We start from the raw sequence: 17,090 nt of genomic DNA on the forward strand, positions 1-17,090 counted from the left end.
GCGGCTCCTGAGTATTCGGCCCTCTCCTCTATCCCTGAGTGCTCTGTCCCACTGCCCCACCTTTGCTGTCCTCCTCCCACCCCTCACTAGATGCTTGGGAAGTCCCTTCTTCCATAGGCCTTACTTTCCTGATCTGTAAAAGGGGGCCATTGGGTCCAGTGTGCCTGGAGAGTGGGCTGGCTGCTGGGCTTGGAGCCAGACCCTCTGCCTTGAAACCTTGACTCAGACACTTCTTCAGTCCATTCACCCATTCGCTCATCTGTAAGCCAAGGTGGCCGCTCCCCCAGAGGGTTGTGGGCAGCCTGGCAGAGGGAACCATCCAGGGCCAGGATCCTGAGGCTGCTTCCCTGGTTTCCCTGCATCTGTCAGGGCCTGGGATCCAGGGTCAGTAGGGTCATGACAGCCCACCTTCCTCTCTACTTCTCTGCACCCACCCCTGGCCCAGTGACTGAGGGTCACTAGGAGTCCCAGCAAATCTTCTCTTTGGATGCCCGTGACTTAAGAGTGAAAGTCACTGTATAGATGTATGAAGGCTTCTCTGGACCTTCTGACCCCTCCTTGGAGAGGCCAGAGGCTTGTGCAGGTGCTCAGTGAGAGGATAAAGGTGAACGCAAGACCATTACCCGTGGAGGTGGAAGGGACCCGAGCCATCACCCAGGCCTTCCTCGTGCTACAGACAGAGAAACTGAGTTCTGGGCCTCGTATCACCTGAATTTGAACCTGGGTCTTCTGGCCTCTCCTTTTTTATTCTTTCCCATGAAGAAATGATGCCAGATGGAAGGTGGCAAAGGGAATATAATCGTTAGGGTTGGTGTGTAGACCCAGGCCCTGACAGAAGACCCCTTTTTCCCCTGCTAACCCTGACCCTCCTGCCCAGAACAGCAGTTTCAGCTCCTTTCCTCAGAGACCCAGCTTGGGATGAAAGAAGGAAGGCAGGAGCTGCATCGTGAAGTGACTACTCTGGGCCAAACCCTGAGGATACCTAGTGGAAGGGAAGACATGGGGGAGCTCCCTCCCTAAGGGGAAGAGGGGCCCTAGGGCTTTCGTGACCTTGGGGAGAGAGGTTCTTTATGGCCCTGGGGGTGGGGCCACCCTGCATTGCCCATCCCACTCCTAGCCCCGTGCCCTTTGTCTGCATGGACTTTTGTGTTTCAAAATGCCTAAACCAGACCTGTGAAGACCCTGACCCCTGCTAAAACCTAGGAGTGGAGCTGCCTGGGTTCTGGGCAGTCACCTGCACTGACCATGATCCAGAGAGTGTCTAGGTCACCTGAGGCCAGAGATAGGACATGTCACGGCACATGTCTCATGTAGCCACACTGGTGGTAGCTGTTCTCTGCAGACGGCCTTCTGGAGGTTTGCAAAGCGCTGTAGATACCATACCATTGTGCCCTCTACCACCATAAGGCAACAGCTGGTGTCCTCCCCAGTGAGTGCGCGGCTGACCCTCAGATGAGCAATGTGATTGGTCAAGAGAAGGGTGGGGCATGGCGATGAGCAGCATCTGGGTCTCCCCAACAACTCCAGACCCCACTTTCTGTCCATTTGTCTGGACCACTTAGTAGAAGGTGGTTGTACCCCAAAGTTCCCCAGGGTTCCCCTACTTCCAGCCTCCTCCCTGAGGGTGGCCCTTTAAAGGGCCACCTTTACTTGAAGTGTGTCATGGAGTGGGCCTATCTGGTGAAATTCAACTGTTGAGTCATTGGGGGAGGGAGGGCAGGAGTCATGGGCTGGCATGGGGGACAGGGAGGCTCGGCCTGAACTTAGTTTAATCACCCCGTCACTTTCTGCATAGAGTCCCTTTGCCCTCAGTGTTGCAGAATCTCCAAGTTAGAAAGGACAGGCTTTCGAAAGGCCTCAGATGGTCTCTTGACTGCCCCCCATTTCACTCCCCCCATACGCTGTGTGCCTCAGCAGCAGCGGAAGACTTGATGCCCAGAATTTAACTCAAAGAGGATCCTCAGTCTCCGCTAGAAGGAGGCTTGGAGGCCTCCTCGTTGGATGCCATCATGTGACACAGCTCCAGCTGGGTGGGTTCTGGAGCATGCCTCTTAACCAGACCTGGGATTGCTTGGCTGTTCTTGGCTCCATCTCATATTATTGGGTCATTGGAGCTTGCAGTCCACTAGGGACCCCAGATCACTTTTGCAGGTTCCCAAGGGCTTTCTGGGCCAGAATGTAGTGAGGCTCTTCTGCCTAGACAAAGTGAGACTTGAGCTAGATGTCAGAGTACCAGCAGGGCTGGGCATGATGGGAAGGAAAGGGAGGGGAGAGTGAGGCAGAGTGGAGGAAGGTGGAAACAGGCAGTGCCTACATAGGCTGAGCATGCCCATGCTGGGCCTTGTGGCTTCTGGAAGACTCATCTGATTGACTACAGAAATCACATGAGAGGCTCCAGCTTTGTATCCCCGGGCATCCCAAGAGTTGATTCTCTGGCCCATTGCTCAAAGGAAGCCACAGCAGTGGGTGATCCCAGCACCCTGGGAAACCAAGCACTGGAAATCCATCTTTCCAGAAGAACGTGGAGGAGGGATGGACAGTCCAGCACTCAGCACCCTGAGAAAACTCAAATGGTCGCAGGATGCCAGGGCTTGAAGAAGTCACCAGTCTGCTCTCTTTCTTACAGAGCCTGTGATTCTGAGACTCAGGAGAAAGAGCTCACCTGGAGTCCTAACTCTGACTCCACCCTAGGCCAACCCACTCCAGGGCCACCAGGACAGACAACCCTGGGGGAAGATAGAGATTTTTCTTTTTAATTTTATTGATGTTGATTTTTGGAATCAGCATAATTTTTCCCAGTGGGCATGGTGGATAGAGTGTTGGATTTAGAGTTAGGAAGACTCATCTTTGTGAGTTCAAATATGGCCTCAGATGCTTCCTAGCTGTGTGACCCTGGGCAAGTCACTTCACCCTGTTTGCTTCAGTTTCCTCATCTGTAAAAAGAGCTGGAGAAGGAAATGGCAAACACCTCCAGGATCTTTGCCATGAAAACCCCAAATAGGGTCACTGAGAGTTGAACACACCTGATACACCTGAATAATTTTCCCAGCACCCCTTCTCCTGCCCCCACGTACAGAACCATCCCATATAGCACTATTTTTCAAAGACAAAAAGAGGAAAAAATCAGCATAACTGAGCAATACATCAAATAAGTCTGACAATATGTGCAGCATCCGACCATCACCTCTGCAGAGGGACTGGCGAGTTGGGAGGGGGTTCCTAGGCTGCCTCTTGGGGCTAGGCTTATTCTTTATAACTTGGCAACGTCACTTGATTTTTTGTGGGTGGTTATCTCCATTTCTATTGTAATTACTGTGTAGGTTGTTTTCTCAGCTCTTCTGACTTCCCTCTGCATCAGTTCATGTCAATCTTCCCATGCTTCTCTGTGTTCATCACACCCATCATTTGTCTAACATTCCATTTCACCTTGTTTAGCCATTCCCCAATCATTGGGTAGCTACTTTGTTTCCAATTCTTTGCTATCACAAAAAGGGCTGCTAGGAATATTTTGGTATACTTGGGGACCTTCCTCTCATCAGTGGGGTCTTGGCAATTGACTGAGCAAATCAGCCAAACTGATTTTGCTACACGGAAGCTCCAGTAGGTAAGGCACTCACGTGGCCTTAAGGAGGAATCCAGGAAGGCTTCAAGGAGAAGGTGGCCTTTGAGCTGCCTGTAGGGGCCTGGGTAGGGAGGACATTTCAGGCATGGGGCGCTGGTCCTCAGTCTCCTCTGGAAAATAAGAGGGTGGCACTCGTCTGCAAAGCGTCCTGTGCGGTGGGTAAGGAAGAGTCTCATCCCAGTTTGATAGATGAAGCAACAGGCACAGGGTTCATTATAACGTAGGATCGTAGGTAGCGGAAAGGGACCTTGAAACGTCATTTTGCATTCGTGGAAACTGAGGTAGATGGAGCGCTTCCTACAGATCTGGCTTCCAGGCTGGCTCGCGGTACCTGCCACCTTGTCTCTCCGCTAAGAGGCCGCTGGGGACGCCGAGGTGCCCGGCGCTCCACCCAACTTCCCACCTTCATCTGTGCAATGGGCGTGGTCGCAGCACCGCCCTCCCGGGCCGCATTTGTAGAGTTGGATGATGCGGATGCTGGATTTCATTGGAGCGCTTGCTCTGGCAGGTGCTTAGGAAGCCTCGTCCACCCGCGTGCCGGCAGCTGCTGGAGGTGTGCGAGCCCTGACCGGCTTCTCAAGATGCTCGGGAGCCTGGAGACAGTTTGCTTTCCAGTATTTTCAATGTTACCTCTGTAATCTGCTTGGCATGATCACCAGCCACATGTTCTGTGCCTTCTGAAATCCTGGTGTCCCTTTCTGTGTTAATCTGGGGATGTCCGTTGGCACGGTTCTCTCTCTGGCACTGGCAAGAGGCTCCCCAAAGCACCCACTTTCCCGACTCCTTTTTCTGCTAGTCAACTGACTGATGGGGGATGGGGGCGTGAAATGCACAGTTAGGTATCACACAAGGCGAGGAGTGATAGGGATCAAGGAGAGATTCAAACCACTTTCGGACATGTCGGGGCTTCCTGAAAGAGGAGCATCTAAATTGAGCCTTGAAGGAAGGGAAGGATTTCCCAAAGTCAAATCCATCGGCCTTTATTAAGCCCCTATTATGTACTAAGCCCTGTGCTAAACACCTGGTGATGCAAAGAAAGGTTAAAAAAAAAAAGCAGACAAAAACCTCAGCCCCTGCCCTCTGGGAGCTCCTGGTCTAATGGTGGAAACCACATGCAGACAGTTATGTATGAACAAGCTATACACAGGTTATATTTGAGATCACCCCAAGGGGAAGGTACAAGATTAAAGACCATGGGCAGAGAGGCTTCCTGGAGCCGGAAGCCATCGGGTGGAGGTGAGGAGGGACAGCATCCCTGGCAGGGGGGACACCAGGAAAAGGCCTGGAGTCCGGAGATAGAGAGGCTTGTTCAAGGAACAGCAGATAAGGGATGAGGAACGGCAGTCAGGAGGGGGCAGGAGAAGACCAGGGAACATCGAGGAGTCCAGTCGGCTGGAGGTTAAAGACTTCTAAAGGCAGAGCTGAAGGCGACCTGGGGCCATTTCATTCAGTCCCTCATATGACAGGGAAGAGAAATGAAGCCTGGAATGCTAAGTGACCTGTCCAAGGTCACAGGGACAGAGTGACGGAATCAGGTCATTTGGATGTCGATTCACACTGCCTCCTCTAATTTCCTAACCCCCATTTCTGTCCAAAAGCAGCATGGGCAGCCTTAAGAGAGAGGTAGTTAACTCCCCATCGCTGGAAGTCTGCAAGCAAAATTTGGATGCCTAACTATCAGCAATGTTCAAAAGTGGACGCCTGCTGGCTCAAGGAGGGAGGATTTGATGCCTCTGAGAAGCTTCTTCCCAGCTCTGAGTATGAGGAATGTGGATGGAGTAAAGCTGGAAGGAGGCCTGGAAATGCCAAGTTAAGTGAGGCAAGAAGAGAATGGGGCTGATACTTATCCTACCGGCCATGCCTGGGGCAGGGAGGCCTTTTGGAAACTTGCAGACAGGGTCTTCAAGGTAATCTCCTGGGAGGATTCCAGGCTGGCTCACCCTGAGCCTTTATTTCCCTTCACTCAAGTGGGAACCTCCCATTTCTCAGACAGGATCTCGGACTCCCAGAGCTGGCATGGGAGGGAGGGGCATCTCATCTGAGCCTGCCGAATACAAGGACACACTCAAGAGCGCTCATCCTCCGCCTAAGCCCCTTCGAAGTCCATGCTCCCAGCCCAGTCCCACGCCCAGGGCTCCATAGAGGATTACCAGCCAGGCAGAGACCAGGACTCACCCCTGTAACCAACTGGGGCAGCTCAGAGAGCAGGGTCCCATGCTAGGCAGAAGCGTAGACCAAGCAGAGGGGGGATCCCCATTTCAGGGAGACGGGCTGGGAGGGAGCAAGATGAGGGTACCGAGAACCTGAGCTAGAGGGGCCCTGAGCGACCATCTGGTCTGCCTCCCTTATTGTTCCCATGGGGAAACTGAGACCCAGAGGGAGGAAGGCCCTGGCCTGGGACTCCAGGGGTCCCTCAGCCGCCACTTCAGACACGGCACGATGCTATCGGAAGCAGTGGGACTCCGAGAAGTTCAGCTCAGACACTGGGCCCTCACATCCCCTCCTCTGGGCCTTCCTTTCCTCCCCTAGCTGTTGCTCTCCTGAGCTGAGGCCTGCTATGTGAAAGACTCCATTCAGGGTCAGGTCAGACGCTGCCCTCATGGAGGCCACAGTCCAGGCCAGACCCACAACAAGACACGATAACGTGATCGGGGCGCTCTCAGAGGCCAGGTTGCCGTGCCTCCCCAGAGGCCTGTTGGTCTCCATAGTGACAGGCCAGGACCACGCTGGTGGAAGTTCTGAAGTGGGGGGATGGGACAGAAGAATACTTCGGCAAGAACTCATCAACAGTCAATTCTGGCTGCCTCTGCCGTGAAACTGAACCGCGATGCCCAGGCCCGGCTCTCGTCAGCTTCATCTGAAAAGGGAACAGCCGCCGGACTACTGGCACGCCTTTCGGGAGTGCCTCTGGCCCACCAAGTAGGCGGCGGGAAGCAGGATGCCTGGGTCCAGGGGGCACGGGGGAGAAGCTGGAGAGGGCCCCTAAGGGCTGCGGAAGCTTTAAGGCAGACAGGATCCTTGATGGTCTCATCACCTGGAAAAAGGCTGTGGCTCCATGGATCCCCAGAGTCACCAAGGATCCCTAGATCCTGTGGCCTCCCAGGTGTATAACAAGATAATTCACCTGGGCAGAAAGAGTCCCAAGTCCCAGGATCTCATTGTCCCCAGAGCCAACATTCTGCATGACTGTAGGGCAGTCTCTTCCCCTTTCTGACATCAGACCGATGATGGGACTTCTTGTTCTTCACCTGTGGGATGCAAGGCCCTTGCTGTCATGGTCTGCGCTGGGCGGGGAAGGCCGTTATTCGTCTGAACTCCCTCACTTCCCCTTCCAGAGTGCTTTTGGGAATGGAGATGGGGTGCTGATCCAAGGCCGACCTAGGGCTCAGAGTGCAGGGAACGCCAGAAAGAAAGATGCATCCAGCAAAGGCAAGAAGGGGAATGAGCCTTCTGAGGCTGAAGAGTGAGTACCGGGGGTGCAGGGAGGGGATCTGGGGCTCAGGGATGCCGATATTCTGACTGGCCGCTTCTCTCCCAATCCCCAGCCTCATCCCTCCACCTCCTCGGAAGCCCTCCTTCCCGTTTCAGTGGGCCTGGGAGAGCTTCTTGGTGGATGGCCGGAGCCTGCCCCTGCCCTCCCCTAATACTTCCCTCCAGAACCTGCTACCTAAGAGGGCCCAGACCCCAGCCCTGCCACCTGCCAGGGCCCCCCAGAAGTCCCAGTGGAAAGCTGTGCCCCCATCTACCCAGCCAGCCAACTTCCCACTCTACTGGAAGATGGAGACCCGAAGTAAGGACATGAAAAGGCAGCTGAAGACCTGGCTTCAGTGTGAGCTGGATAGCCAGGATGGCCCAGAACAAGAAGGGTAAGAAGACCATGATGGCAGGGAGGAGGAGGGGCCTGAGGGCCGGAGGGAGCTCAGCCTCTGGCCCTCTTTGCTGTCTCCTGAGCAAAGGTTGTGGCTCTAAGTACGGGGCCCAAAGGCCAAGGCTGGAGAGGAAGCCGAGGGGCAGTGGCAGCTGGCGGGTGGGGCTGGAGGGGCAGCAGAGGGAGAGCAGAGAGTGGACAGGGCCTTAGAGCAGTTAGTCTGTTCCCTGCCTGCTGACCAGGAGCAGAGAAGAGGAGAGAGGCCAGTTGAGGAAGTGGAAGGCCCTCCACCTGGCTGGTTTCACCCTCCTCAAAGGATTCCAGAGGAAGCCAAAGGCAAAGTCGAAGGAGCCAGAGAAGCTCTTGGACCTGGACGCTGTGCAGAAGCATTTGCAGGAAGAGGGACTCTGCTGTGAGTCACAAGCAGGCTGTGGCTGCTCCCCTCTCTCTGGCCTTCAGCTAACTTGTCAAAGGAGGCCACCAACATTTGTACTCTGTGAACAGATAGAAACAGTTGAGATTGGCAGCCCATTAGCCAGAATAATTGATTATAATCAGAATAAGCCAGGCAGCGCCCCAGCCTCCCAGCCTGGCCTTCCCACCCCAAGAAGTGACCTCCTGGTGTCCTGAATCACAGCTGCTCCTCTTCTTCACTTAATGCGATTTGTCTCCAAAAGTTTAACTAAGGACCTTTGGTGCTGCTTGCCTTGAGTGCTTGTTATGGCCCTGAAACCCTGGGTCTCCAACTTCAAGCCCAGGCTTCTCCCTGACCAGGCTGCACAGCCTGTTTAAGAGGGCAGATGTATGGGCAACATCTGAAAGGTTATGGTACTTCAGGAGCCAGCTTCGGCACACTTCCCTTACTTAGACTCTCCTGGCCCCTCTGCATTGGAGGATGATGGGAGGAGTAGGGAGCGGTCTCTGACTTCTGCTTCTCTGTCATCAGTCTCCCAGTGGCCTATCCAGGATACCCCCCACCCTCGAGCTGAGAAGGTCCAGGCCTGGGAAGAGATGAAGCCCTTCCTGCCAACTGGCAGTACCACCAAAACCTTCCAAAAGCGACGACAGGCCACCAGGTACCTGCCCCCTGGGCTGGTGGGGAGGGAGAGAAGATGAAGACCCCTGGCCCCTTCATCATTCCTTCGCTGGCTGGGTCATTGACAGGTTCAGGTTATACACAGAGGTATAATATGCCCACATTGGTCGAGGGCGCTTCCGAATCTGGCTGTTATTACATCATTGAATCACAGACCCACTTCCTGTCACCTATCATCCATAACACACACACACACACACACACAGTGGAAGAGGCCTTCCACCCTCTCTTTTTGTAGTTAAGGAAACTGAGCCCTAGAGACCTAGAGGGGCTTGCCCAAGGTTACCCAGTCAGCTTCTAAGCCCTAAAAATCCCAAGCCCTTCTGGGGCAAGGGTGGGGGGCCCTCAGCAGTCCCTTGGTTGATGCTTGGGCCCCAGGATCATTATGCTATGTGACTAGATGACTCAGAACTCCAAAGGAATCCTACCAAGCCCACCTTCTTCCTTCCAAAGCCAAAAGTCTTGGTGGGCTCAGCAATGAAAGCAAAGCTCACATGATGGGGCTAGGTCTGCTGGGCTAGGGGACGCCCACACCTGAGGAAAGCAGGCAGCAGATCAGAACAGAATGAATACTATCCTAGGGCCAGGCCAGTTCCCATCTTGGACCCTTAGTGGCCCACAGTAGGTAGTCCTTGTGCCCCAGTGCTGACCAACCCCACTGGGCTTAGTGAATACGTGGGGATGGCTTGCTGATGGCAGAAGCCTCAGTTTCCCCATCTGTAAAATGGGCACGCCAACATCTGCCTCAGAGGGTTGGTGGGAGGCTCAGCCTGGGTCATACACAGGACGAAGCAACATGTAAACCTCACAAAACTCCCCAGAACCTTGGGGCGTGGCCTGGCCCGCAGCCAACGTGACCAATGTGAGCCCAGTGGGCAGTTTCCTGAGCCTTTTGAGGTCCCCTTCAGCTCAAAATCTGCATTCCCTGAGTCTGCTTTTGTTGCCCATTAAACTGGGAGCCCCTCGAGAGCAGGGACTGGCACAGTCTCATTCTGTTCTCGGACTTTGGTTTGTGTGCCTCGTGCACAGAAGGAGCTTTCTAGATGCTCATGACCTGAAATCCAGCCAGCACTGACTAAGAGCCTGTTATGTGCCAGCTGTGCAACCATAGGGAGGCAAAACCACAGCACCCCCTACCTCACGTGGCTTACATTCTACAGGGGGAAGGTGCCACATATACAAACAAATGCGAGGTAATGGGGGGCACTAGAGATCCACAAGGAGGACGTGAGGAGAGAACTATGTGGAGGTGTGGACCGAGGCACGGGGATGGGAGTTGGTCAGACCTTGACATGGGGGAAGCCTAGAAGCAAGGCCAGGGCCAGATGGGGAAGGGCCCTAAATGCCAGACCAAAAAGTCTGCCTTGGATCATGCTTCGGCAGATCACTGTGGCCACTGAGGGGAGGGCAGAGACCTGGGATAGGGAGGGTAACAAGGGCCCGGCCTAGGGGTGTGGTCAGGGGAGCCATGAGAGATACATGACTCAGGAAGGACGGTTGGGGACGACGGGGAGTGCTGAACCAGTAGAGAGGCGAGTTTAAGGGAAAGACAATAAGGTCCGTTTGGGTGTCTTGACTTTGAGGGGCCCAGGGGACATCGAGTTAGAAATGACCAATAGGGGGCAGCCAGGTGGCTCAGCGAGTAAGAGCACTGGCCCCAGTGTCGGGAAGACCTGGGGATCGAATCCGGGCTCAGGTACTCAGCACCCACCCAGAAATAACTGGCCATGTAACCTTGAGCAAGTCACTTAAGCCCAATTGCTTAAAAAAAAAGAAATGACCAATAGGAGCTTGGAGCTCAGGGTCATTGAACCCACAGAATGGACAGGCTCAGCAAGAATGGAGGGAGAAGAGGAGAGTCTTGGGACAGACCCATGGTGGGGCGTGGGGACTGGGATGTTAGGCGACAGAGATACCACACGTTGGGGAATCAAGACAGATCAGTATAGTGCTAGCCGGGATAAGAGAGAATGTCCAGGAGCAGCGGGTGGTCAAGTGGCTGAGGCCACAAAGGGTGAACACTGAGAAGGAAGAGCTCTCTGAGAACCTGGACAGGGCAGGGGCAGCTCAGTGACAGTGTCGGAAGCTGGGACTCCCGGGGTCTGGAGGAAGAGGAGGCAGAGACCAGCAGTAGTGTTATCTGGTGTTCTGTCAGCAAGAGGGAGAAACGAGGATGCTAGCTCAAGGGGAGGGAGGAATCAAGGGAGAGGGTGTATGTGTGTGTGTGTGTGTGTGTGTGTGTGTGAGTGTGTGTATGTGTGAATATGTGTGTGAGTGTGTGTGAGTGTATATGAGTGTGTGTGAATATGTGTGTGTGTGTGTGCGCGCGCGCGCGTGCGTGCATGAATGCAGAAGGCTGGGGCCTCCTTGTGGCCAGCAAGGGAGGAGTCAGGCCGTTCCTTGAAGAGGCTTCCATTCTCCTGGATGAGTCCCCCACCTTTGAGAGAACAGGGCAGGGAAAAGCTCAGGTCAGGGAGGGCCTTCTGAAGGCAGAGGCGGTGAATTGGGCTCTGAAGGCAGTCTGAGAAGCTGCTGAGCTGAAGGGAAGGCAGATGCTTAGGGTTAGGGAGGCAGCTGGGCCAATTTCAGAGTCCCATAAGAGATGGAAGCTGGGGCCCTTGGGATCTGGCCCATAGACGATGTCCTCACCCCAGCGAGACCTTGTTCCTTTGCCCCCATCTTCACTGGACACCCTGAGCTTTGCTCCTAATTACCCTATCTTTGCTCACCTTCCCTTCTGCCCGTGACCTTGGCCCTCAGTGATTCTGCCTCTGTGGGTTCACCTTTGTCTCTTTCTGTCCCTCACCTGGATGCAGGCCCTGCCACCTCTTCTCAGACTTAAGAAAGGAAAAATGGGTCTAGGGGAGACAGTCCTGGCCAGAGAATCAGGTAGCATTGGTCCTCAGCCCAGCTCTTTCTTCCCCTGGCTGCCCCTCAAGGCCTTGCCCTTTCTGAACCTTGATGCCGAGGCTAGAAAGCAGTATCTGGATGGGGGGATCAGAGGGGTGGCTGCCCATCCTCTTCATCCCCACCCCCCTCCCCAGGACCCTGATGCTGGACTGGGAGCGCCAAAAGCGAGAGGAGCTGGCCAGGCAAGAGCAGCGCCGAGCTCAGGAGCTGCGGGTCCAGAAACAGGTGGCTCGGTGCCTGGCAGCCTATGGGCCTTCCAGATCCAAGGGGTCTGGGTCATCCCATCGCAAGCTGGATGAGCTCAGGTGCCCACCCCTGTGGTGGGGGGGGGGCGGGGAGGAGGTTCCCTGGAGGTGAGGGCACAACTGGTCCCTGCAGGAGCCTTGAGTGGGGCTCCAGGGCAGATGGGGAGAAGAGAGGAGCCAGGTCCTGCCAAGGGTGGGGAGGGGCCCCCCACTTTGCCTGGGGAGCCAGGAGCTGTGAGCAGATGTGCCCAAGGCAGCCTCACATTGACCCTGCTGAAGGCCAGGGTGCCGAGGCAGAAGCTTCCAGAGGTCTTGGCAGAGGGGTTACCAGTGTAGCCTGAGGGAGTAGGAAAGGCTACCAGGGGAGGAGAGGGCTTGAGTGGGAGGGGGCATTCTGCAGGTGAAGCTGGGGGAAATTGGAGGGGTAGGCTGGGAGGGAACTAGGGACAGTGCTGAGGGTGGGAGGGAGGGTGGCTTAGCTGATACCTGGGGTGCAGGAGAGATAGAGGTTGGGGGTTGACTGAGGGAAGCACTCTGGGCCAGGATTTATGTAGGAGCTAGGGGATATCAAAACATGGAGAGACACGGAAGGCTGCCTCCCCAGAGGGGGTGGGCACTGTGGATGGCTCCAGCTGGCTGGGCAGGTGGGTCCTTGCCCAGCCCCCCCCCTCCGATCTTTGCCTCGTCTGGCTGTCAGTGGGACCAAGACCCCTGCACCCTGGTCTGAGAGTCCCCTTTCGGGGCTCAGTGTCTTACCATGACAAGAGCCCCTCTCCTCATCCCGCTGTTCCACTATGGAGAAGGGCCAAGGCTGAGCAGGAGCTGGAGTGGCTGCCAGCACCAGCAGTGGGCAGAATGCATAAGCTCCGAGGCCCATAGCAGTGCTCCAGTTCCCTGGGACCTGATTCTGAGCCATTGAGGCCACACAGCCAAGGAGGAGCTGGGGAAGGTGGGGGATCCAGCTCCAGGTCATCTGACTGCAAATCTGGGGCTCCTTTCCTCAACTCATCCATCCCACCAAGACTACTGTGTGCAGAGAGCAAGGGAGCAGAGGAATAAAATGTAGTCACTGGTCTTCAAACTGACTGACTGTTGCCTGTCTGGGAAAGTACTGCCTTCTCCAGGGGGTCGGTTCCCCTGCCATAGAAATGGGCACAGTGTACGCAGTGACACTACTAAGAGTAGCTAGCGTTGATTTTGCACTTTACGGTCTGCAGACTGCTTCACCATATCACAGGAGGAAACTGAGGCAGGCAGGTTCAGTGACTTGCCCAGCGTCACACAGCTAGTGCCTGTGAGGGCAGATTTGCCCTCAGGCCTTACTAACCTCAGGCCCAGAGCTTTCCTCACTGCGCCACCCAGCTGCCAAAGCCAGAATTGGGGAGATGTGGCTTCCTAGCCATGGGGCCCTGGCTTCACCTTTTGGTCAAGGGCCAAAGTCTAGCTCCTTAGGTCAGCCTGGCCAAGCCCTTGGTTTATGCTAGGAGGGTCATTTCAGAGGGTTTTCAGGCTGAGCCTGACCTATAGTGACCCTAGTCTGTCTCCCCAAGCCAGGCAGCAGGAGAAACAGCGGTTGGCAGAGTACCAAGATGAGCTTCAAGGCATCCATCACCGGGTGCAGAGCCGCCCCTTCCTCTTCCAGCAGGCCATGCAAGTATGGGCTCTCATCTCAGCTGGGCACTGCCAGCTTTGTCCTCTCTGGCACCTGGTAGGCGTGGAGCCAGGGAGAAAAAGATCTTCCCAATTCTGCTGCCCTCTCTCCCCCAGATACTTAACTGCCCTTAGCCCCAGGCCTCCCCAGTGTCATCCCCAATCAACAAAATGCACATTGATTAGGTCCCTGCTGTGTGCAGAGCCTTGTGTCTGGGTGAGGGGACTCACCACCTAGTTGGGGGATAAGTTATAAATACTCCACAATTCCAGGGGAGCTGCCATCTCACTGATAAGCTCCTTCCCCCAAAATGCCACTCATCCTCTGTCCATAACCGTCCAGCCTCAGTTTCGTCAGCTGTTTGGGAGAGGGGAAGGGCTTCCTAGAGGAGGGGACATTTTGAATTGGGTTTTAAAAGATGAGAGGAAAGGAAACATGAGAGGGGAGGAAGGCATGCCAAAGAGAACGGTGTGAGCTAAGCTGGAAAGGGGTATGGAGGTGCAGGGGGGCTTGGCAATCCAAAGGGTAGCTTAGGCTCGAGTGCAGGTGGAGAGAAGAGCATGGTCAAGTCAGAAAGGTCGGTCAGTGCCCTTTTCCTTGGCGGCCAATGGGCACCCTCTGGAGAGTGTGTAGCAGAAGACAGCGCTGCAGGGGTACCAAGGGTCAGAGAGGCCCATCAGTTTAGAGCAAGAAGGGATTGTAGGGGCAATCTTACTCCAATACCCTTGTTTTACAGAGGAGGAAGGTAGGGTCCAGGCACTGGAGAGGGGAATGGAGGAAGTCATCCATTAGAAGGTGAACAAAAAGGGGGTGGCAATGAGGGCTGCCCTCAGGTGTGTCTGTGGGACTAGAGAGGAGGAGAGGGTGCTGCAGAGGTGAGTTTGGCTGGCATGAAAAGGGAGAGCCCCAAGGTGAGGAGAATGAGTGACAGAGTCAGTGGGGATGCCAGGGACAGACATGGAAGTGGGAAGGGTAAATAGGTTAGCAGGATTGGAAAGACCAGTCCCCTTCAATAGAACTCTCAGGCCCAACCCTCCAGGAGCCCACTTCAGGGAATGAAGCCCTCCTAGCTCTGCCCATTTTAGGGCCCATCACCACACCCTTCTTCTATCAATCAATCAGCAAAATCAATCCATAAACAAGTCTTTATAAAGTGCCTACTCCTGGCAGGCACTCTGCTAAATGAAATAGCTTACTGCCTCCAAGGAGCTAGCTCCTCACTGGACCTCCCAGACTGGGGAGCGGGAAGGTCTCCATCCCTACAACCTCCCGACACTGGCCAACTCCAGAGGGGGCGTCTCTCTGATCCCTCCCGCTGGCTTCAGGGGCTCTTGTCTCCCTAACAGACCAATGCCCGGCTCTCAGTGAACAGGCGTTTCTCCCAGGTGCTGTCGGCCCTGGGTTTGGATGAGGAGCAGGTATTGGCTGAAGGGTTGAAGGATGAGATTGAGGAAACCTCCTCAAAACACAGGTAGGGCCCTGGGCTTTCCTCAGAGGTTTAGAGGATCTAGAACAAATCCCTCATTTTTCAGGGGAGCAATGTGAGGTCCAGAGAGGAGCCTCCAGGCTTCCCCAAGGTCACACACCTAGCGGGGTTAGAACCCTTCAGGATGCCTAAAGAACCGGGACTTCTTGGTCTTGACACTCAGCCTCTGGGTGGTTTCACTTGGCTGGTCCCCTAGCCTCCCGACTTCACTGGCTCCCTCCCAGCCTTAGGCCAGAAGCCTTTCCCAGTCCTTGGCCTTAGTGCCTCCCCTCTGAGATTGCACCCACACTGTCCTGTATACATCTTGTCTGCTCAGTTGGGTGTTCATTGTCTATGAAACGCTGAGTTCCTTCAGGAGGGGGGACTGACTTGCCACTTTTGGTATCTGCCGTGCTTGGCATACTGTTTGGCACACAGTAGATGTTTCATGAATGCAGTTGGCTTGATGATTGACAGCAGGACAGCTACCTCCCTCATTGCTACCCAAGGGGCTGAGAGGGAGAAGCTTGTATGGGGTCTTTCCAGGTGCTGGGGATGCAGATGGAGGAAAGGGGCCTCCAGATTGGGAGCCCACATCCAGCCCACTGCATTCATGTTATGGACTGAGAAACCCTCTGGGGAGTAGATGAGGTCCCTGCTTCCAGCCCAGGCTGAAGGGGTGCTTCAAAGAGGCAGCTCCCAGGCCAGTTAGCCCCCAAGGGGAGCCTGGGTGCCAAAGAACACCCCTCTGTCTCTTCCCAGGTCCTCAAAGACCAGGAAGCTGGCCAGGATCAGAGCACAGCAGTCTTTGTGGGGCACGGAGTGAACAGAGCCAGAAGCTGCCTGAAATTAGCAAATCGAGTACAGGGAGAGCATTATTGGGGGCCAGGGTTGAATGGGAAAGATGGAAAGAAGGAAAATGAAATTACTGTATTTAAGCCCAGCATCTGCTTTCCTGCCTGACTAGAGCCCTTGGGAGCCTGGGGTCTGTCTGGGGAAGTGAGCAGCAATGATAGATAGTTGATGTTGACTGGGGATAGAAGTATGGGGTCTGTGTCAGAGCCAGAGGGAAGTGTATCCTCGATGTTCCTCTGCCCTCCAGCCTGGACTAGGCATACACCCTGGCCAGCCCAGCCCTGGGGAGTTCAGAACTCCCTCCCCACCAGTGATTTTTTTAACACCAATGTTTAAATTCCTTAAGACCTCAGACTTACACAGCCACAGAGACCTCTCAATCTTCATTCCCTTTAGGGAAGGAGACAGTTCTCTATGGCTTATGAAGGAAGGAACTGAGGTACATGGAGGCAAAGGGCTCACATGGAGATACCCTACAAATCATCTGGTTCCATAAAAAGGCATTTAGGAAGAAAAATACTGTGGGGGGGGGCAGTGAATTTCATAGAGCCATCTGAATTCATGTATTAAGCACCTATTGTGGGTGGTGCCAAGGAGATAGCAAACAAGGTCCTTGCCCTCACAAGGGCTTACTGACTCACAGCAATAGATTAAGAAGGAGCCACACAACTAATGCACAACAGAAGATGATCAAGGCATTATAGGAGCATAAAAATCGGAGTTAGGAAGGCCTGGGTTCAAATCTCGCTTCAGACAGTAGCCCTGGGAGCAGATTTCCTGTCTACAAAAGGAGGGGATGGGATGTGATATTCTCTGTGCTCCCCCTCCAGCAGGATCTGACTTGAGCCCCCTGACCCTTCACCTGGCCAAAGGGCAGGCTGGGTTGGTGTTCAGCAAGGGAGGTACAGAGGTCTTGCAGGCCCAGAGAGGTCAAGTGACTTGTCCAAAGGCCCTAGCAAGAAATCTGGTCATATGGATGCTCAGGAACCTTTAGGCCCCCAGGACTCATGAAACGGGAAGAGCCTTGAATGTGGAGTTGGGGGATCTGGCTTTGAGTCTTGCCACCTCCCTCTGTGATTGACTTTTTGGGGTCTCAGTTTTCTCATCTGTAACAGGATGGGGTTAGACTTTTGAGGTCCTTCTGGCTCTACATCTCCGAGTCTATGACTCCGATTGTCACCAACTATACAGTTTGGGTCTCAGGGTTCTAAATGAAAGCAGCGCTCATAATACATTTTCCATTTATTTTTATTACCAAATTCTCTTTCCCCACCCCTTCCTCATCCATTAAGAAGTCAAAAAATAACAATATCCTTTATACATAGGGAGTCACACAAAACCTATGTCCACAGGAGCTACTCACAATGTGTTAATGATG

At 54.4% G+C, this 17,090-nt stretch overlaps 1 protein-coding gene across 1 annotated transcript; it reads left to right on the forward strand.

Annotated features, from left to right (window-relative positions):
• The first annotated feature begins 6,373 nt into the window (after window positions 1–6,373).
• Window positions 6,374–15,683, forward strand: TSGA10IP (testis specific 10 interacting protein). The gene is given in 10 exon segments (XM_069066115.1): window positions 6,374–6,541; window positions 6,958–7,085; window positions 7,168–7,578; window positions 7,733–7,902; window positions 8,437–8,566; window positions 11,631–11,801; window positions 13,296–13,395; window positions 14,134–14,172; window positions 14,739–14,863; window positions 15,620–15,683. Coding segments are annotated over 10 exon segments (1,506 nt in total).
• The last annotated feature ends 1,407 nt before the right edge of the window (window positions 15,684–17,090 follow it).

This window comes from Petaurus breviceps, unplaced genomic scaffold (genome assembly GCF_028583685.1).
Source record: "Petaurus breviceps papuanus isolate PSGF00001 unplaced genomic scaffold, PetGlider_PUasm1.0 90721, whole genome shotgun sequence".
Taxonomy (NCBI): Eukaryota; Metazoa; Chordata; class Mammalia; order Diprotodontia; family Petauridae; genus Petaurus; species Petaurus breviceps.